This window comes from Stegodyphus dumicola, chromosome 1, assembly GCF_044657685.1.
Source record: "Stegodyphus dumicola isolate Sdum_Otavi_A_Nest chromosome 1, ASM4465768v1".
NCBI lineage: Eukaryota > Metazoa > Arthropoda > Arachnida > Araneae > Eresidae > Stegodyphus > Stegodyphus dumicola.
In genome coordinates this window covers 87,250,762-87,274,737 of record NC_140768.1, presented here as the reverse complement: position 1 = coordinate 87,274,737, position 23,976 = coordinate 87,250,762, and the positions used below count along the sequence as shown (strand labels likewise).

The window sequence follows — 23,976 nt, the reverse complement described above, 5'->3', positions numbered from 1 at the left end:
AATTACCGAAATACCCATTTACTCAATGTTAAATAGATGTCCTTGTATTCTTACTTTTACGGCATAACTTGTTTCTGGATTATTTGCATTGCATTACATAGAAAAATGCAACAATTTCACAAATAATTGCAAAATCATCTATCTATGTACAAAATTCGTAGCAAAACGCTGTATTCTCATCTGATTCAACTTTATTTATCAAGTTACACAGGGTTACGGGTATGCCTAGGTACCGGCTTTCTGAGGCCAATCCTTGTCCTACGACCACGTACGAGTAAACAAAGATTTAAAAGAAATAAGTTGCCAGTCCCCGAAGTAAAATATTTTTACCTTCCTTACGCTAGCCCGCTGCCATTCGGTAAAGTATAAGATATTTAACTTCAGGGGTCGGCATACTACAGATCGCAAGCCAAATTCGGCCCACCGCTTGATTAAATCCGGATCGCGGCTTAATATTTTATTTATCTGAAAAAAAAATTAAGTAACTCAAATTACGAGCTCTAATGCAACTGTCGATATTCGACTTGACGAGCTGTGAATAAAGACCACATATTGCGCTACCGGCTCACATATTTGCATTTCATTGTCTGCTATTTGCTGTAGAACAGTGTTTCCCAACCTTTTTTGTGCTATGCCCCACCTAATCCTCTCTAAAATTTTTAAGCTTCCCCTAGTATATACATAATTTTTAATATTTAAAAATTCAAATATTCACGAAAGAAACTCAATGATAGCTTTTAGGAAGAAATGACTACGAAATTTTGTCAGCAAACACACTAAGTGAACTTTCAAAACATGGAGAACTGAAATTCAAGAAAAAACTCATTTTAGTAAAAGTTTTTATTTTAAGTATTAGTAATTTTTATTATTTAAATTTAGTGAGTTCCTTGCACTTGATACTTGCTGCAAAGAAATTTTATGTCAGGCTCCAATTTAGATAACTTGAGTCTCAAGTCTCCCGGTTTCATTATATCCAACCGATTTTTTTTCTTTTTTAAAGCAGCAAATAATTTATGGCACTAACATTCAGCAAAATATGAAGATGGAAACGGTAACAATAGTTCTCTTGCAAATTTTGTTGCATTTGGATATTAAATAAAGTTTTAATTGACTCATCATTTTGCATTTCTGCGAGTTCTTTTTACTGCATATTTGAAATATCAGCCAAATCCACTAGCATTGGCTGCATCATCCAAGTTGGAAAATCAATTTGTTTCAAGTTACAAAATCTTTTAAATCAGCCGATAAAATTTTCAGATGATCGACAATAACAAGTATAGTGGTAGTCACGTCACATTTTGGATCCAATGAGACTTTTCAAAATTTTTGTGATAGATTAATATATGCCTGACATAATTCAACAAAGATAATGAAACCAAATATCTTCCTTTTGCATTATAAGTTTTATTTGCTCCTTGAAGTTGTTTATTTAATATATTTAATTTTTCAAAGATATCGGCTAAATAACTCAGAATTGCCTTCTTATCATCCGTTAACAGATTTTTCATTTCACGTTTGTCGCTTAAAAAATAACTAAGAGTATCAAATAATTCCATAAATCTTTCCAAGCAGTTCCCTTTCGACAGCTTTCTTACTTCAGTGTGAAGTACAAGTCTCATATATTCTTCATTTTGTTCTTAAAATAACTTGAAAAGACGTTCACATTTGGCCCTAGCTTTAATAGCATTGATACACTTTATAATTGAATTTAGTACTTCATTTAGAACAGGCGAATTGTTTTTAGCTACCAGGTTTACTCTATGAATAACACAATGCACAAGAAGCATTTCTGGATTCTCATCTTTTATCAATTTTAAGCAACCCTTTTTCTTATTCCGTGCTTTATTTTTTCAACCATCTTATTAGGAGCACCATCTGCAGTAGAAGATGTATTATATTTTTTATATCTAAGTAATTTTTTAGCTTACTATAAATATTTTTGGAGGTAGTGGTGCTTTCTAATGATTTACAGAACATTTCTTCGGCAAAATCCCCTTTATGAATATATCTTACATAAGTTACAAGTAAGGCCCCACTGTTTTTCAAAGTTAGTTCATCCATTTGCACCGAAAATTTTCCTGTTTTTAGCTTTTCGACAAGTTGTATTTCAATATCCTAACTCATTTAATCTTTCTTCTGAAAACAGTACTGTTATTTAGTGGCATAGCTTTAACATCTTTTCTAGAACAGATTTAAATGCTGATATTGATGGTTTGATTAAATTCTTCCCTATAGTACGGCTTTTTCCAGATTAAGCGATGAGTAATGAAATTTGATAAATAGCTTCAAGAGCACGATTAACAGTTGCATTATGAGCAGTAAATAGACACTTTAATATTAGTTTATTTTCAAAAAAATTTCCTTAAAGTATGAAAATAATTCGAATCTGAATTGATATCAGCATTATGTTTCGCCTTCAAATGTGCCTCAAGACGATTTAGTTTCATTGATTTGTTGGTCAGGCATTATTGGCATGACAAAAGTTGACCGTTTATGGACCGGGTATGAAACCAAATTTTAAATATGCCTCCGAATACCAATAAACGTTTTTTCTTGCTTGCACCCTTCTTTCCCTAAGGGCTGAAAGAAATAAATATAAGATCAATATAAACAAAGCTGAAAGCAGCTGCTGTTGCCATTCAACGAAAGAATAATATACCAGTTGCCATTCCTACAGTAAAAAATAAAATAAATTCGTTGGCTGAAATGTGCGAGAAACGTATGGAAAGCATAATGTGTCAGTTATTTAAATGCCTTTAAATGTTTATGTCTACAGTGAGAATTCTTTATAAAATATTTACAATGCAACGCAATTTAAAAACTTTTTTACGTATCACTTACATTTTTCTTTATTTTGCGGAATAAAAAATGAAATTTCGAAAAATTTTGACTTCATGAAACATATTTAGAACATTCTTTGTCCCCTTAAACTCTGGACGAGTCCATTTTCGAATTGCTCCCTTGTGGGGCGTGGGCCCTACGTTGGGAAACACGGCTGTAGAACAAGCGTCGCCAGTTCCATCAGTTTTGTATTACTTGGCGCACGATAGCGCGTCTGTGATATCTTGTTCTTTTCATTTTATTTTATTTATTACCTACCGTTGCCATGTCACTCTCAAGAATAGATAAGAAAAGAAAAATGGACTTTGAATATTATGTTTTTAAAGCAGAATGGAGTGTGAATTATTTTCTGATAGACTGAAATGACAAAACATTATATTTATTACATAATGACATAATAGCTGTGCAAAAAGAGTACAGTATGAACAATAGCTAAAACTGGAAAGGTAAAAACGAAGCACTTCACCACACCACAATTTAGTAAAGTCCCCCCCCCCCCAGAAAAAGGATAATGTAACGGTAACTCACGAATAGCTCATTTATCACCTACGAAAGATGTGATTTACAAATAGTGAATTAATTAAATCATGTTTTTCTTCTGGAAGCCTGAGAAATGTGACCAGAGAAAATGGATTTGTTTCGATCTGTCAGCTTTTCGGTGAGAAGAGCAGTTAGAAAAGTTCAGGACATCAAGAACACAGTCAAACGTCAATTGTAAAACAAGACAAAATAATTTGAAGTAGTCTTCGTTGGCTATTGATTCTCCATAGAAATTACTGTATTGCCCAATATCTGCTGTTTATTCAAGAGCTCAATAATAAACTTCAGTGAAGAATTAGTTTCTGTAAATAGTTTGCATAACAACTACAGACAAAGATACAGTGGAGGAAAAAAGCATTTCAACAATACAAATTTATAAAATATTTGTATTGCAAATGGTGTAAGTTAAATTCTTATATAATAACTGGTTCACATAATTTATGTAATAAAGAAAAAAATTGAGTGTTTGTTGTCATCCATAACATACAAATGTCAAGATATGAAATATTCAAGGGGGAAAGAGTATTTTGTCTAAATAATTATAACTTAAAATTCAATGAAACCAATACTAAAAATAAAACTTAATATTTCGCAAAAAGTCCAGTTATCTATAACAGTTAGAAGAATCAATTTTAAGAAGACTGCAGCTTGTAGTCTTCTTGACAATGATCCTACTAATTTCTTGATTAGATCTGAGGATATATTTTCCCATGTTTTCAAAAGAATATTTTTGAATTAATTTTTATTTGAAAATTAATCTTTTCTAGCTTTTGTGGTATCGAAAAAATATCACAAATTATCACTCGGACCAAGAAGATGAATTCTTTTGTAACTGAGCGAGAGGCATTGGGAAAAAGAGAAGAAAGAAAGTGAGCAGAAGTAGCTTTTGGAGAATGGAGTGAAAGATGTTGGGAAATGGCTCCACATGTAATCAGTTTCTTTCTGTACTCGGCAAGTGAGATTGTGTAATGAATCCCCCTTCCCAAAATGGCTTGTGGTGACTTTGAGCATCCGTCTCTTGGACTTAATACTGTATGCACTAAATTCAATTAACATTGAAGAGGTAAAATTTTGAGAGCTAATTTTTTAAAAAAACTGCTCGTGCAATTTTTACAAAACTTGGCAGTTTAGAATAATTTGAGTCGTAGAATCGAAATATTGAAAACACTTGCATGTCATTTCGAAAAAGGTCCGATTTTGTGTCAAAATACCTATGTTAGAATAATGCTATATATAAATCTAATATATATCCCAAGTTACTCTTTCGAGACATGAAAAACAAAATTTTAATTTCGTCAATCGGCCCAGTAGAACAGGAGCTACAGAACTGTCCCCCCCCCCATTTTTGCACACTGTACCATGTGATGTCTAGAACACTGAGGCATATTGACAGTATTTCTTGTTCATCATATTACTACATGAAAACACATTTTTAGTTTCCCTAATAAATGTATCACCAACCTTCAGTTAGATTTCACTTAATAAAATACTTACGTTTCTTTCAATAACAGTACTTTTATTTTGAATATATAAACAGCCCCAGCAGCGGCTGAGTGGAAAGACTATTGAATGCTCAACTTTGGTATAAACGGGCTGGCTTTCCCCATATGCAACATAAAGATGAGCCAGTTTCTCTTGTTTTGCTGTATTCAAGTGACCTAAACCAATAAATGAAATCTAAATATGGAAGCACTACCACCACAACCTATCAGCATAAACAAAATTTTCTATGGAAAATATAAAAACGAAAAGAAATATGTATGAGATAACAGCAATGTTTGAGGAAAAGGAATTCTAATTCACTTTTTTTTTTAAATAAACAAGAGCTTGAATAAAATGGAATTATTCAAGTTCTCTTGTAAGCACTGTTTTTTAAATCTCATTTATAGTTACTTTCTTCATGTCTAATGATGTTTATGCTGCCATTATTTACCTGGTTTTGAATACTGATTTAATTTATACAACCAAATATAACTTACTTTTCAGATTAAAGGTTACATCTTTTTCTGTTTATTACTTGGGCATACTTGCCAACCCATTGTTGCCAACACTGAAAATCCTCTCACACTCTGCATTACTATGGGGAACTGTCAAGATGGCCAACATAATTCTAGGCAGTTCACTATATTTTAAAATTCCATCAGCACCTTTCAGTTTTCCAATTAAACTCCACTGGGTGTCAACCCTAGCTGATTTTATAACTTCATCCAACTTTTCTAATTGTAAACTGCAATTATCAGTGGCAACATCAATATCATCATCTTTCATGACTAAATGAAGTAACACAGGAAATCTGTCCAAAAAGTACCTTATATCAGAAAAAGATGCATTTGCTAAAGCAGAAACATCAGCAATTTTAGCATGCAAAATCACTTCATCGTTGACTGGAAATTTATGTAGTATGTAATCACATGCTCGACAGAAGTAACTTCTAACATGAAGATAAAACTTATTTTTGTCTTCTTCTGAAAGTTCTTTCACTACTTTTGTAGTTGCAGCTCCTATTACCAAATCTTCATCTTTCTTCTGATTTTCTATTTCACCATAAATCACATCATATATACAATCACAAGCCTCCAGTAAAAAGGCAGAGAACAGACATTCTGCATTAATAACTTTTTGGTCCTCTGTTTCCAAAGAAAAAATTTTCATTTTTTTCAAAACAACTCATGTTGTCCTTGTGTATGCACATGTTTGAGAACATCCGCCCTTCCACCTAGTGAAATCGAAAAATCGCAACGACAGACGGTACACCTCGCAAATTTATTACATTTCCTTGAGGAAATAATATAAGGAAAGTCAACTGTGTACGATTTTTGAAACATACACGAGTATTTCACCTTTCTTGCAGACATAACAAAAGATGATAATTTCTAAAACTATTTCCCGAAGGCACGTGTACTCACACAACTCAGGACAAGATGAACGAAATAACTAAAGAACATTCAAAAACAACCTTGAGCTTGCTTTGTGCTCATTTGACTAATATATGCCAGATGACCCACAGTGGAGTTCAATGCCCATTGGAGAACGACATTTCTGGATTCATATATATAATTGCAGACCTAGTTGTAGCAAGGGAAAAGGAAGTATAAAGTTGTAACATGTGACTTACTTGACCAAAAATTTCCAACAAGAGGACAGGACAACATAGGTAAATTAATTAACCATCAAGACCTAGAGATTTCATCTTTGGAATGTTGTTACTAATAAACTTTCTCCAGAAAGCCACACACTTTACATGATGTGATTCATTTCATAAGAGAAACCTGCCATAAAACTGATAAAAATAAACTTTGTCACAAAGTGCGCTTCAGCGTTTAGTCAAGACTATAGGCGTTCGAATGTATGGCAAAGAAAGATAATTTTAACATTTAAGAAACATACATTCAAAATGAATTTACAATGAATAAAACTACTGTATTATAATACTATTTTCTTTACAGTATTATAATTTCTATTTTCTTTGCAGGTTTCGTTACTGTATGCCTACTTTACCCCAAATCATTCACTTTTTTGTTCACATGTAGCTAAAAACATTAGAAGCTGTCAAAAAAAAAAAAAAAAAAAAAAAAAAAAAAAAAAATCTATTTAAATCAAGAGAAACACTTATGCAAAATTTTAAATGAGGCATTAAGGGGGGGAGCAATCTTCGTCTGCCCCAGCTAATAAATAAAACTATTCATTTAACCAGAGGAACCAAACATAGGTGCCTCTTCAGATTTTTGAGGCAGAAGAGGGACATCTATCTAACAAACCTCTAAATCCCCACCTTCTAATCCAATTCAAAGGTGTTCCTTCCCCCTTCTTCCTTCTAACTTTTAATACTCACCACATATTTATTTGATTTCAATATTACACCCAGAAATTTCCTTTTTACTGTTTGCAGTGGATAATCGAATGACTATATACAACTGACTACACTAAAAACACTTTTTTTTAAAAAATATTTATATTTTATTGCCATTACATGAACAAAACAAAAACGAATAAGTAAGAATAAGCCTTCAAATTTAATAGTCATAATTTTTTGGTAAAAGGAAAGGAACTTTTTTTTGGGGGGCCAAACAATTTCTAATGGTAAGCTCCTTGGAAATTTAAACTAAATAATAAATTAATATCCATTTAAAAAATAAAACTCATATTTGAAAATTTTGATAACATAATAAATAGATATAATTCAACGGCAGAAAATATTTTTTCATCAAATTATTTATACAAGTTTTAAAGATACAGATATCATTTCATAATGCAAAATATGCCCGCCTTAAATTTTGAGATGATGAATAAAACAATTGCTAGCAATATGCTCAATTATGTTATGTTTTATAATATGTAGAAGTTAAAAAGAACTTATTATATCTAGGTAATTTTCCTTTGAGTACCTCTTAAATTGAAATTGAAAGACTGTAATTTAATATATGCCTACAGGGAAAAAACTCAAAATTCAAGGGGGAGAGAGAAAAAAGAGATTATTAATGCTTTGTAATCTTTCAAAATTTTTTAGAAAATATTTAAGAGTTATTAAAATTATAATAATTTTCAATATTAAAGAGAAACTAAAAAGGCAGCTATGTTTAAAGCCATCAACAAAAACTCATATTGTTTTTTTTGGGACTTCTAAGGAGTGTAAAGGAAATGTTAAAAAAGAGCCATCACATAAAAGAACTTAAGCTTTAAACTTGCTTCAAATGACATTTAAAAATCATGCTTAAAAATTCTCCACATCAGCTTTAAACTATTTTGTTTTCTAACAAACATTTTAAAAATTAAACACCTTCAACCAACAAAGAAAAATATGTACGGTCAAAGCGTGGAATATTTTCAGTAACAAAAATATAAATGTAGAATATACATGGTAAAGTACATATCATAAAGTGTGAAAAAGTTTTTATTACAAAACATCATGGAAAAGTAAAATTTTTCACTTCTGTGAAATACAATCTTAAATATAAAATAAACAGAGCAGAAATCAGCTTGACGCAAGCCCAACTTGCATCGTTTATTTTTTTCAACATAATTGAGCTCAGCTGTTGCAACGCCAGTCTCCCACCAGCTTTTAACGCTGATAAGCAAATCAGGCACAAAGCCACTGTGGCTTACAACCAATGATCAACTATGCAAAACCATTCTTCAAAAATGCTAATTGCCAGTATCATTTTAGCAGTATTTAAATTAATTTCATGTAAATTTCTATATATCCCAAACCCCAAAATCACAAGAACCACATTCTATGAATGTGGCTTTTGCAAGTGTCGATGCCAAAGCCAACTGAATGTTTTATATTATTATTTTTTTAGAGTTTCTGTACAAAAATTGGTCAGAGTTCTATTCAACCAATCCACATACAATGTTGGATTGAAAACGAGTATTTATCCCGCATAAATGATGCACAGTCTTAGCACCAAAAATTTAAAAAATTTATAAATCGTCTAGGTCAAAATCATCTAAGCCATCAGTAACTTCAAGGCTTTGGAAGTCCACCCGGTACCGCAGGATTCCTTTAAAAAAAAAAGAAAAAATTTAAGTCAAAAGAAAAAGCTTTGACATTTTATTCTGAAGCAACAATACAGCACTAATATAAATATGAATAAATTTTCATTGCTTTGTCAATACGACATGTGATAATAAGAAAAACATGACATCAATGTCAATATTTTTCAAAAGAAAACAATTTTGTATATACTTGCATGTAAATCAAGGCTTAATTTTACTGCAGTATATAGATATAATTTTATAATGTCAGACATTAAAGTCAAATGTGAAAAACTTGCAGAATGTAGTCCATACTTAAGATGGTAAATAAAAAGAACAAGGTTAAAGATTAGACAAAGATGATTAAATATGATAAAATTTCAAAACATGAAGTTTATTCATGAAATAGATATACATTTAACTAAATACTGTTTTAAAAAATTACAAATTAATTAGCAATTCTAAATAAATTATCTACATAACCTAGTTACACAGCACGCAAAAAAAAAAAGGGGGGAGGGACAGCTTTACATCTCTCGTTCTCCTGGGCCGATTGACAAAATTTTAATTGCGTTTTTCATGTCTCGAATGTGCGACTTAGGATATATATTAGATTTATACATAACATTGCTCTAACACAGATATTTTGACACAAAATCGGATATTTTTAAATGACATGCCAATTTTTTTCATATTCCGATTCTGCAACACAAATTAAGCCCAAATATTAAATTTTGTGTGAAATTTATGGAGAAATTCAAATATTTATCTTGGCGTACATCTTAATATATGGCAACCTATTTTCCTTTCCCTTACATTGTGCATAAGCTGAAAAGAGTCACATCATTCCTACTTTCAAACAATTTTAACGAAGTGCCTGTGAAAGTAATAATAACATTTGATGTTACTATCACTTTCAACAAATATGGGAAATTTCAAAATGCACCAATATACGAATTCACGGAAATTTTCAATAAAGTCTTAACTTTTTACAGGTATGCTTAAAAATGCATATACTTTAAGATGGTGGTAAAAATTTTATAGATTATAATTCAAAACTTTCAAAAAATTTATAAAAATGATATAAAAATACAAATTTTAAAAATGAATCATAAAAAATGAGTGAATTTAACTTGGAATGAACCTAAATGTGAAAGGATGAAATGAAATGAGTTTAATTAAAAAGAGATATTAATAAATATATATCAAATTCAATTAACACTCAGGAGCTAAAATTTTGAGAGCTAATTTTTTAAAAACTACTCTTGCGATTTTCACAAAACTTAGCAGTTTGGTATAATTTAATTCGTAGAATCGAAATATTGGGAGGGGGGCATGCCGTTTCAGAAAAGTCAGACTTCATGTTAAAATACCTATATTAGAACAATGCTATATATAAATCTAATACATATCCTAAGTTGCACTTTCAAGGCATAAAAAATGCAAGTTTAATTTCGTCAATCTGCACAGTAGAATGGGAGATATAGAACTGTCCTATTTTTTTCTCGATGTACCTACATCTAAAATCATCCAGAAATTAAGCATTTTTAAATATACATATAAATTAACGTTTGCTTTTATAAATAAGTTTTGCAGCTCACACGACTAAATACAATATTTTCGAATTTTTATTACAATCACTTAATTTGATCCCATTTATCCACATCTACTGTGATGACATTAAAAAAGCGAGGAAAAATATTCCTCATACTGTCGATAGAATTTAAAATACATCTATTAACACGCAAAAAATGGACTTTTATAAAAATTGACTCACAATAACAGGAAAGTTTGGTTATGGACCATATCTATGATCATAGCAATTTTTGAAAATTATTCAACTAAAAAAATTCGCTACTGTTATTTCTAAGCTTCGAATATGTAAATAACTGGGACTTTCCAATATGTTTTTGGGCTGCACTCCTTCAACAGACTAAATTTTATATCAGGTTTTTCAGATATTTATAATATGTTCACTTGCAAAAAGATATTAATATTTAATTAAATATTCTAAATTTTAGTTCTTTGGCTAAATTCTTTTTGTAGTTGTTTAAACTTTTATACTCACAAAATCCTGAGTTGGGAAGAAAAACTTTTATTTATCAATTATTTTAAAATATTAAAAATAAAATTAATAATTAATGCATATACACTACTATGTGGTAAAACTCAGTAATATACCTTTAATGATGTAAAACAGAATTAAATATTAACTGAGTAAACATGAAGCAAATTTTCATAAAAAGTTCTACAAATGTCTATAATATACTAGGACTTTATTTTAAAGCTCAATATTAAAAACTGAAAGATCTGCCAGAAGAATTGGGGGAGGGGGTAATGAAAATGTGGGACAGTTACCAACTATGCATTACATATCATTCATGAAAACTAATAGAACCTAATAAAATAAGCTAAAAAGCAGACTAGGCATCAGATCTGGGGATTCTCATTACACGAAAAATAGTCGCATGACAAATCATTGAAAATGAAGAATGTTCAAATTAATTCAAGAGTGCACAAATGATGCTTACCTCCAATTCCACCAAAACCTTTTACAAATTGTGAGCCTTCCTGAGATCGATCAGTTATAATTTCAAGAGTAGCCCCTAGAAAGTAAAAATGATCGTATTACAAAAAATGACACTAAGTAGTCACCGTAAACATTAATCTCTTTACAGCTTTATTTTTGAAATCTCTACTTCTACACTTGTATTTCTAGTTACAAAAATGTTTTAAATGATGCACACATTCAAATTTTGGAATTTTTAAAGTTAGTATTTTGTTAAACATTACAAAATCTAATTTTTCAAAATGTCTTCAACCCTTTAAACTCGTTCAAGGATATTCTTTTGATTTACAAGTGTGTAATATTCTTTAATTTACAATTTTATTGCTTTATTTGCCAAAATAAGTTAAGTTTTCAAATGCTAATAATAAATTATTTGTTTTACTTGTAGTAAAAATAGTTATGCAGTTTTATTATTTTAGAATTATGATTTAACAACTATACAAAAAAATTTATTAAAATAGAAATATTTTTGATTTATGCAAATAATGTTATGACTGGGTTGTGTGCCAAAACTGAAGCCTTCCACTGTTTTCTAGAACATATTCTATAAAATTTGATAAATAAGATCTATGCGGTACTTTTCCATTTGCTGGCGCAAATCTCGCCAAGCAGACTTTATTGGTGACAACACTAAGTATACACATAAAAGAATGTTAACAAATAATAGTTCTAAGAATTTTTTACTTTAAATGCATAAACATTTTAATATTGTTTAAAATTTTGTAAAAAGCCAATAAATAAAGACAATAAATTTGTAAAAATACATTAATTTAACAATTGACCATGCTTTCATGGTAAAACATCCTGATTCGCCACTTCATATCATGTCGCCCCAAGTGATTGCATCTCACGTAAACTACATTACAAAAACATAATTCTCTCAGTAATTATCTACATTAATTTCAAGTTAAATCTTAATATGGAATACAAATTTAAATGCAAAAATTATTTCAATTAGTACGAATAACCGCAGTGCTTTACCTTGACAATGCATTCTCATTAGAATTGATGAATTTAACCCTTGATTTTGCCTTTTATATATTTTCGCCTTTGGGTGAGCAGTGCGATTGCATTCTAATAGACTTAATTACTGTGAATGGCCTTAGGGCATAAAATTGAACTATCTGGCAAAAATTCTATGTAATTATATGCCAGTACTGAAAGAAACAACCAATCTGATAAAAAATGGCTGGGACTTGTTTTGAAAATGAGGCGTAAAAGGTTACCAGTGAGGATATTCAGTTTGGCATCAGTTGTACCTTTTTGACAACTTTATCGACTGCGTCGGCAAAATGGAAAAGTACCATCTATGTTTTGTGTGTCTGTAGTACACACACAAAACATATCAGACCATATATACGTATAGTTATGAAATGCCCAGCCCTGATAACATAACTTCCTCACAAACAGGTTTAGGGTTGCCAGAAAACGGCAAGGTTTCTAGATTTGGCATGAAACCATCCATTTGGCGAAAAACATAGATGGATGCAGAACATTCCAGAAAAATTACCGGTTTGGCCCAGAATGTTCTGAAAGGCAGACCAGAAGTTATATAAACCCTGCCTATACGCAGAGCAGCAGTGTATCACGAATTAGTGCACGGTAGAGTTTATCTTGAGTGTGCTGAGCTTAGAAAGCGATCGCCAAAGTTGGGAGCTGCACTTTGCTGTGAAGCTGTCTTCACTGTTAGAGACTGAAGGATGTGTTGCTGATTGTTTCAGCATGTTTGTCGTAGTGTTTTTATGACTGTAAATGTGTTTTTCAAAATGACATGAGTAATACTGGCTAAATAGTGTCTTAATTCTTTATCAAGCGTTGTCATCAATCACTCCAAACCACAAGCCTGTAGAACACAACAATACACACATATACAAATATTTATTAAGTTGCAAAATAATGTTTATTACTTGAACTATCAACATTAGAAACTTTTTTCTGAATTGATTCTTTAAGTTATGTACAAATGCTCCTATACATTTTCCTTTTCAATTTGTGCACGGCTTCTAAACAAAATCTCATAAATATCTTGGTAAATGTTTAAACAAGACACTGAAATATTGTTACGATTTTTTGTATTTAGTGCTATTTTTAATAAAATTGTAATTAAAATTATTTCCTTTTCCTGTGCAATCCTGCATGGAATGAGTTTTAAGAAAAAACTATGCTGAAAAAGTAAAAATACAGTAGCATGCACATTTAATAAATAGATATCTCATAATTGTACTCTTTTGCTATCCAGAAAAATCGAGAAATACCAGAATGTTCTCATGCTTGATTAAAAAAATCTCTTCAGTTGTTTACTGTAGCAAATTTGCAGTGCGATCAGATTAGCTTTCTCTACTCTTTTTTTTTTTTTTTTTTTTTGTGTGTGTGTGTGTGTGTGTGTGTTCTATTTAATGATTTAGTAGTTTGAAATACAACATTGTGATATTGTATCATTATCTCTGAGGAAATTTCAGCATTTTGTTTTACTTCTTGGGATTTATTAACTTTTTATCGACTTATGCATTTAATCCATTACGAACACGTATGCACGCAACAATATTTAAGAACACTGCATATTAATCCTGTTATTTCCAAACAAATATAAAATCACATTAATGAAAATAAACAACTGTGGGTCATTAATATAATTTCTACATTACATAAATCATTTTGGTGTTAGAATTTTATACAGTTTAACTTATATTAAAAAAGGTTTTTAAATTTAAATTTGAAATGAAAACTTCTACACTGTATATAACATTCAAATCTGGCATACTCCACACTGATGTTTATTGTGAAAAACATTACAAGTCGGAGAATTCAAACGCTTTGGAATTTTGCAGAATGTCTGCAGATTAGGAGATTTTGTGGATTCTAAGCCATGTCTTTGTGAGATGTGTTTGTATTTTACCCTTTAATTTCTATGCTAAATTTGGATTCCTGGGAAATAATAGAAAGATTCTGCCATCATTTTGCACAAATTTGCAGTAAGATTAAATATGAAATGCTGTATTTATTAGATAAAAATTTACGTTTTTCAGTTTCTGTTCTTCACATTTTTCAGCAAGAAAAATCTTTGCAGCCATTTTTAACAGCTGACCCTTAACTCATGGCCAATATAAATTAAACAGCTATGAGGAATATTTAAATTGGAACTCAATATGATTAAAGTTCCTGCATGGAAAAGGAAGCAAAAGCATTATACATTTGCTCTTTCAGAAAGCCTTAGTAGATTACGTAGGTTGCATATTAACATTTTAATGGGAAAAAACGTTAAATAAATATATAAGTACACTGTATTTCTACTGAATAACAACATTTAATTATAAAATAAAAAATGCTTTTTTTTTTTCTTAAAGTAGTAAAATAATTCTTTTGAAAAACCTGGAATTACTTTATATTAATAAAATGAAACTACTTTTTAAACTTTTAAATGACAACTAAGAGCATAACAATAAGATATATTCAGAACATTTTTGATTATCCGTGCAACTGTAAAAAATTTTCGACTCATCGGTGATTTTGTGAATAGGCCCTCCCTCTCCAAAAAAATTCTCAGCTAGCTTTATGACTAATAGGTATTATTTGGTTCATAAACAATAACAAAAGAAGCACTTTATAAAGAACAAGCAACTTTACGAAAATTGGTCGTCTATTACGAAAATTGTCTAAATTCTATTGGCTGTCGAAATTGGCAAAGCATATAATGAGAGAGCATTCTTTACATACAAATTCTCCATTAATTAGCAGGAAACCTGCTAACATCAATCATAAAAATACTTACCAAAACTTTTATAGTTGTTCGCTAACCATTCTAAAAGAGGCACTGAATCAACAAGTTCTAATTCAACACCTGTCTGTTCAGGGGGAAAAAAAAGGTTGAACCCTTCATCTAAGTATATTCACAGAAATCTTCAAATTTGGCAAAATAAAAATGATCACAATATATAATAAATGCCATTACAAATAAATATAAAAATCCTACAAACTTAAATATAAGAATTATGGATGGAAATTTTTTTTAAAATGATTTATATAACATGTTCCATAAATGGAACGTTGGCGGGAAAGTTTTATAAAACAAGAACGATATTTTTGTCCACAGTCTTCCAGTATTAGTAAGTGAATTTCTAAATGTTATTCAGCAATTACATAGATTAAGCATAAAAATAGGCAGGCTACACCCTTAGAACCACAAAGCTACTCCACCAAAGTTCCTTAGAAGAGATGAAGCTTCCACAGAAAAAAAGCTTTCACAATAAATTAAAACAAAGTTACATAGACGATAAGAAGGAATTTATAAAAGAATTTTACAATAATTGTTAGCAATTTATGTTAACATTTTAGTCGAATGATAACCATAAAAAGGGGACCATCGATTGATCTATACTCAGTTTAGAATGGATGACGCCAAACTGCTGAAAACTGTTTTTCAATTCTTGTGGAAAGGGTGAAACTTTTCCCACTTTATCTCCTAATGCCAATGTGGTTATCTATAATATGGATTCCCCCTCCAATTTTCTAAATATAATTCTGGGCATTAAAGAAGAAACAACTGGAACAGATAGATCTTCTTGAGTGCTCTGGTATAAATCTTCTCCAGGTACTTGCCGATACTCGCTAGATAATAATCCAAACACCTGTCCTATATCGTTTTCATCTACCACTAAAACTTTTCCTTCCTGATTTACATGAAAACATGTCATATTTGCTACAAGGTAACCAAAAACGTTCTTGCCGTTTAGGACAGTCAGAAGGAAAAAGTCATAAAACAAATAATAATCACCACTAATCCTCCAAGTAATCATTATCAGCATCCAGTGCCTTTTGCCAGGCTAGCTGTACGATGGCATCGAGGTAAAACTCTGGAGTTTTGGACGAAAAGAAGTATGTGAGAGCCTTTTTGGTCTGGCCAGTTGCTGAAGGATTTCCCACGAAGATGGTTGTCCAGGGAATGGGAAAGGTGGTAGTCTGTTGGTGCGAGGTTAGGGAGTATGGTGGATGGGGTAGTGTCTCACAACCCAGTCGCTGGATTGTGTTCCTGACCTCATGAGCCACATGCAGCCTCATATTGTCTTGCATTGCCTCGTTTATATCATACTGTCATGGAGGAGGAGTACACACGTAATGACTGACAAATGCTGGCTCTTTATGCACCAGTGCCTGATGCACATGTTCCAAACTGCTGCGAGTACAGGCCTGCTGTGATGCTTTAGCCCATTGGCAGGAGCTCAGAGCACACCACCTGGCGACTAGTCCACCAGATACAAAGCATGATTCTGCGTGGGTGCAGAGAAGATTTAACATTGTGAGGCACAGAGTCCCGTGGTGACAACCAATGTCTGGAAGTGTTATACTGGACCCACCTTTCATCGATGGCGAGTACTCGATTAAATATGGATGCACTGCGGTGCCGAGTAAGGAATGACAAACAGGCAGCAATACACTGTTGCTTGTTTGCATCGTACAGTGAATGGGGGACTCACTTGCTCAGCTTGTATGCCTTTCCTTGCGGTGCAAATGGAGTCTGATCGTTTCATCAGATACCTGGAAGTGTGCAGGAAGCTCACCACATGTTTGGCTACTGTCACTCTCTATGGTTGCTCTTAAGGCCTCATCATCCAGCACTTGTCAACTAGAGCTGCGTGGTGCATCATTAAGAGACATATTCCCTGATCTGAACATCTGGAACCATTGCCTAGCAGTTCGTTCGTTAACAGCATCATTCCCAAAGGCCTGGCAAATTCGGCAACTTGATTCTGCTGCAGACAGGCCCACTTTAAAATTATACAGCAAACACGCATCTATTTCTATCAGTCGATGTGCGAGTTATGTTTGAAGCACCAATGCAACGCGCTTTTATACTCTTGGTCAATGTCCAGACTCCCATCCTAACCTATTCATTTATGCTAAGGTTAACTCTTCCAATGTCATATCAGAAACAGCACGAACTTTTTTGGTTACCTTGTAAATGCAGCAAATTTTTTGTTGTTATGAACTTGTAAAAAATCTCAACTGCAGATTATAATTCGTGAAACACTTCATAAATATTTTCAATGTCTTTCTCATTGGCCTTTAGTTTTCGCTTCAAATTCCGCCTTCCCTTTGAAGATGAAGGTTCTTGAGGATCAAATGAGATTTCACGAGATATTTCACTAGAAATTTCGATTTTTCCACATATATCCGCTGGCAAAATAGGCTAAAAGATATTTTCATTTACAACTTCCTCATCTGTCAAACATCCACTTTCTTCTGTAGGCAGTTATATCAATACATTCTTCATCCATCTAATAATGTATAAAAACATTCCAATGCCTCTTCAGCAGTCTGAAATGAGACATCAGTATACAGTATGTTCACGAACTGATGAAAAATGCAAACTATGGGATAGTAATGGAAATCTCTAATCATGTGATTTCAATCCCAACTGTAATATACTACAGTACAAAGTCCGTAACCGGGACTTCAGCGATTCCGGATTATAGATCCTCAATTTAAATCTGGTAAGATGGCATGCAGAAATTATACAATTAAAAATATGAAACCGTAATTTATGAAATAAAGAGCAATTATGATCTAAAGGGTATCAAAAGTTACAAAAAAAAACCTTAATATTTATTTGTTTACTTTATTAAACATTTCTTTCAATGTACGTTGTTTAAATTGCTTCTTTTTTTGTGCTAATACTTTCTCTTTAATTCTATAAACAGACATGATTTCTTGTTCAGTTACAATTTTCCATTGTTCAAGTCCAGTAATTGCCATCTCGAGAATACCAACTAACTTGTCAATCAAAATTTTTTTCGTTTTCAATAACCTCTCTGTCACTTTCTTCACTATCGGAAGCGCGCATGGGTGAACGCTTTACTGGCTTTACGCGCATGCATAAACGTATTACTCGCATACGTAAGTTTGTGGCTTTGAGATCTGGATTATAGATCATTCCGGATAATGGACTTTGTACTGTATATATAGTGTTACATTATTTTCTTTCTTCAGGTTCGTGAAAATTTGGAGTGAATACTGACCATACGACTTAATGAAGTATCGAAACACACTTTATTGGCCAGTATTGTCAGGACAGTTCCAAAAACATGTTTTTACAGTCGTCGGTGAACTATAATAAGCATGCTGACACGATCAGTGACATAGCTTCCAGCTTATCAGGCTATCACGGCGGAGATAACTTCACGGCAAAGCACTAGAGTACAGCTCCCGACTCTTCAGTTCAGTCGTTATCGGAGCTCAACATGCTCTCTCGATGATGCACTAACCACGATACAACCAGACCCTTTCGGTGCACTCGAGGACCCACTCGGCACTTGCTGCCCGGCTGTTAACTCGATCACTCTGCACGGACTGACTCGCTAGACTAGACATCGACTCGTAACTGACTCTCTGCGTACCAGCAAGTTTTATATAGCATTCGATTTGTGTTCGAGAACATTCTGGGCTAAACTGGTAAGAATATGTTCCAGAAAGTTCTCCATCCGTCCATGGCATATTGCCAATTTTGGCAACCCTGCCCTCCTTGCTATTTTATGGCAACCCTAAAACTTCTTTGCGGGGAAGCCATCTTACCCCACCTGTACATTTTGTAACAATATTTTGAATGGCGGGCGCTTGCCTATAATGGCACTGGCTACTACTAATGGTAGAAGTGGTGGCCATTTTATTGTACCTAATAGGCAGCCACCATTACCTCCTATGAAGGGACAGACAATTTTACATCCATACCTTCTCCGGATTCGAACCAAGGTCCTTCAGTATCACAGTCTGGCTTCCCTAACCGATATACCGTCTGGGCGGCTCAACTGTAATACGCCTTTACAACTGAGTCATAAACAACCTCAAGAAAGAAAATGTTGTCGAGGTATAGTTCATGATGAAAGGCCACATGCTTTTCTTTATCAACTGTGAGTAACCTACTTCAAATCCTTATGTGAATGTGCGACGGAAGAGGAGGAGGGAGGAATACGGGAGTTGAAAACAGATCAACAGTTATAAATATCTTTTCTCAATATTTCCTGAGAACTTTCACATTCAGAAAAATCTTTCCCCTTCTTCTATCGCAGTAATCAAAATAAATTTATCATGTTAAAAAATAACTCTACACGTCAATGATCCCTTTCTGGAAAATCCACATTTCTTAGCTCATAGTAACAAAAACATTTGTTTAATTTTTAATTTTATATGAATTTTTTCATTTTGCTTGGAGAGAAATAAGAAAAAAGGTAACACGATAATTTTTTTTTTTTTTTTATATCAAGATACTATTCGTTTTAGCAACTTTATACTGCTGTTAAAAAAAATCAACCCATATTTTCTCTCTATATAGTAATTTTTACAAAGCAATATGAATAAAATTGTATTTTTTAGAAAGCTTTAAAATCGATGTTCCATTTATGGAATATTGTGGCGTAAAAGGTTAAACATGAATAACCAGGAGTTTTCAAGAGGTTTTTATGCTATGCAGCAACACTATTATAATACAATTTTGATGGTAAATTTAGTCATATATTGTTATATATTCTAAATTATATGCTCTCTGTATAATTTCATGTTCCAGTTTTTTTATATTTGTATAAAGAGCATAAATGAAAAACTTTTATTCACCAGAGTATTTTTAAACACAATGGAAATAAAATTAACAAGTAATGTACATACAATTGAATACATAAATTTAGTTACAAATTGAAATTTGTTGTCATTTGTTGAAATAAAATATTAACTCCTTAAACATCACTGGAGAAGTAAATATTTCCCAGCTAGAAAAATCTTTACACCTTTTTAAGAGCTTATTCTTGTTGTTTAACTTATCTAATAATTGTTATTCGGCGTATTATTTTAACCTCATCAAACAACAGTTGAATTTTCACAAAAAGTTCTATATATGTCTATCTACAATTGGTTGTAGCAATTCAAATAGAAAAAAGTACTAAAAATTACTAGCGCACAACTTAAGCTTCATTAATTTAATAATTTATTGCTGTAAATGCCTTTTTTAGTAAATATTAAAAATTAAAGGCCTGATGATTTACCGGGAAAACAGATAAAACTGAGGAGCTATCTAATAAAAATAGAAATTTACCGTTTACTTCAGAATTATTTTAAAAATTTAAATACCATACCATAGAATTTTATACCTAAGGAAACTGGTAAAGAATACAGCCATATTCCATTTTAAATTAATGTGCACAACTTTAAAAGCAATTTTCACTTAATGGAAAATATAATAGAACATAATATTTAAAGTTCTTCCTAATTCTCTGCAGCAAGCTAACATGCGATACTTTATAAAAAATCTGATGTGGACATCTTTCTGCTTATTTAATTATATAATTTTTTGGCTGCCCTTCTTTTAAACTTATTTCCACAAATTATTTTAGCTTAATTAACCAATCTGTCACGGACAGTTAACATTAAAAAATTAAAATTTTGAAATTAAATATCCCGGTCAACTTTTTTCACATAGGTATCAAACTTCTTATAATTTTATTTTTTCACAATGAGAATAAAATGTTCCTAAATATAAGTATGGGAACAGGAAGATTACATTAAAAGTAAGATTTCACTACTTATAGAAAAATAAGTATTCCAAAATTGACATGTTAACATTCCAAAATTAAACATGAATTTACGTACTTCAAACAATTCAGTAACTGGAAGTATACGTCTACAATTAATGATTGCAAAAATATCCGTCTGGGTAAGGGCTTTTAAGCTGAGTAAGGGTTGAATATATGACACTTTAGGTACCATTGAATACAATAAAAAGGGGATGTGCACAACTAGACATTATAACAGTCTCATACTTAAAATGTAATGGATAATCTTTTTTTGAGTTATGCGATATAGATATACATTCGCACACATGTTACACACACAAATGTTTTGAATATATTTTAAATGCATATTTGAAAAAATCATCCTTTATTCTGTCCATAAGTACAAATGTCATGTAAAAAAAATCATCCAAATGGATATTTATTTCTATTTAAATACAATACTTCCTTCTAATGTGGCCAGCAAATGAACTCCTGCCAATTCGTTGTAATAAGGAATAAGCTTTAAATAATATCACTTTCGGTTGATAAACAACAAAACCTGATGTTATTCCAATAAATAAAAAAGTTCTGTAATTCGAAATTTTACATTATATTTTGTTAGGTATAACTGCCATGTGCAAAAACTGGTTTTCCTAAATGTATACAAACAATCAAATGTTTGACCCCCCCTTTTTTTTTCAAATAACAATTGTGTTTTGTTATGTAGGTGAATAACATACAACTGTTTTTCAAGAAAATTAAGTGTTTATAATACAGTGGAATCCTGCAAACTCGGTTCCCCATATCTCGACAACATTTTAAAGATATTTCTAAGCCAAACTGAGCAAATATTACATACAGTACATATAATTATTACTTATGTCTTTCCTGTTCTGTTCAAAGATTTGAGTGTTCTTTTTTCCTGTAATTTTTGCAGTTTTCGCATTGTACCATTAATTCTTGGAACTGCCTAACAAATTTCAAGATATGTTGTAATACTTAGCACCGCTGTTTGCTTCTTTCGAGGTTACGAAAAAAGTCAAGAGCAGTTCAGAGTGGGGTTTAGCTGAGCTAATGGAGACAAGTAACTTAGCCGGCTCATCTCCAAAACCAGTTCTTCCCCATAGTGCAGCGAGTTAAAAATTCTGAATTACACGCATAACGGAGCTAGTCGACACACGATACTGACTCCAGATAAATCGCAGTCTGAACGGCCCTTTAGGTAGCAGCTGGCTCATATTTCTTTCCATTGTTGTGAAACGTTAGGAGACTTGCCTGAAGTTTGATGACTGCGTCTTACTGCAAACTAAACTCACAACAGTTCAACGGGTATCGTTTCTCAGCTCACATCCAGGAGTATAATTTTAACATTTTCTTGGAAACTTTTGATATTCTGTAAAGCGAAAATGTTGTTTTAAAAAGAAAACAAACTAATGCGACAATGGAAATGAAACTAGATGCCTTAAAGAGGCTGAGTTAAGGTAAACAAATTACCATGGATTTAGGTATTGAGAGACTACTGTGACAGGCTAGAAAAAAAAAAAGGGGAGGTTCAAAATCGAGTCTTGGTGTGTGTAAAGAGTATGTACGGATAATTTAAAGGAGAGGAAAACTATGAAAGGTTGTAAATACAAAAATAGTCAGCGCGAAGCTTCTTTTGTGGATCAGGCAGCAAGGCGAACACCTATTTCAGAACTAATTTTACAAGAGAAAGCCCTAAAATTTCAAAATAAATTTTAGGGCCTTAAGATGTCATCCTAATTTATGATGAATTTCAAAAAGGGAGAAAGCATGGATTTACTGCAAATGCTGCTTCAACAGATGGAAAAAGTAGGCAGTTATACATTTGTGGGGAAAAGCTATCTGCTAACTTTGAAACTGCTACTCAAGGACAATTTCCACAAACTAATTTAAAATGAGGGTATATCTGGAGATCTGATTTATAAATGTTATGAGACTGGTCTGAATTTTCGAATGCTAGAATCCACAGAAGAAAAATTGACACCTGGCTACAAAAGAAGCAGGGAGAGTGGCATGCAGCAATGCAACAAGCAGCCATAAACTCAAACTAGCGCTCACAGGGAAATCAAAAATCGCTGGCCGTTTAAAAACATAAAAAAGGACACCAATGGGACCAAAACATACTATGATTTTCCTGCTTGGTACCGCATCATGAGCAGTTCGTTCCATCTGTGGGAAAGTTTTTAAAATAAAAAAAATCTTCCAAGGAATGCAATTCTCATTCTAGACCAAGGTTTCTTAAACTTTTTGGTGTAGGGACCCCTTAATATTTATGAAAATTTTGTGGGACCCCATAAGCACTGTGCAAATCCAACACATACAAGAGTGAAACTATCAGTTTTTTCACATACTGTAATATACTACTGCAGTTTTAGGTCATTAATTTTTTAAAGTAAAATGAATATTTTTATTATAAAAAAATGCATCCAAATGTTTTCGTTGTCTGTATTTTCGTATCTTTATCTATTTTTGGATGCATTATGTAAAAATATTTGGTAATTTTAATATTATTCCAATAAGTTAAAGAAATATTAAAATTTTTGGCGACCACCTATTGCAGATTCCCCAATTAGCGCCACGACCCACAGTTTATGAAACTCTGTTCTAGACAATGCCTCATCCCATCCTGATGCAGAACATGTAGGGGAAGAAGATATAACATCCATGTTATAGATATAACATTTAATGTAACTTCAGTGTGTCAGTTGATGGACTAAGGCATTTTAAAGGCACTGAAGAAAACATACAGATGTCAACTTCTTTCGTCTCTTGTCCTAGCCATGGACGAAGGGTGCGATATGATTAAGAAACTCAAGAAAATAGATATGTTGAATGGCTAATTCATTCTTGGAGTGAAATCGAGTACATAAGCCTCCTTCGTTCTTGAAGAAAGTTGCTGGACCGTTCATAAAACGAATTTCATAAAAGCAGAGAAGAAAATTGTAAAATAGTTGACTTACTTAAAAAAAAATCCAGGCTGCAAAGAAGTTAGTGGTG

At 32.2% G+C, this 23,976-nt stretch overlaps 1 protein-coding gene across 1 annotated transcript in view; it reads right to left on the bottom strand.

Moving 5' to 3' along the window:
- Nucleotides 1-8,353: 8,353 nt before the first annotated feature.
- Nucleotides 8,354-23,976, bottom strand: part of eRF1 (eukaryotic release factor 1) — a 62,491-nt gene continuing 46,868 nt past the window's right edge. Inside the window, exons 9-11 of the mRNA XM_085817545.1 lie at nucleotides 15,195-15,267; nucleotides 11,388-11,462; nucleotides 8,354-8,882 (exon numbers count right to left, since the gene is read on the bottom strand). Coding sequence (XP_085673671.1) covers nucleotides 8,803-8,882; nucleotides 11,388-11,462; nucleotides 15,195-15,267 — 228 coding nt within the window. The 3' untranslated portion in view covers nucleotides 8,354-8,802. The remainder of the gene's footprint in view (nucleotides 8,883-11,387; nucleotides 11,463-15,194; nucleotides 15,268-23,976) is intronic.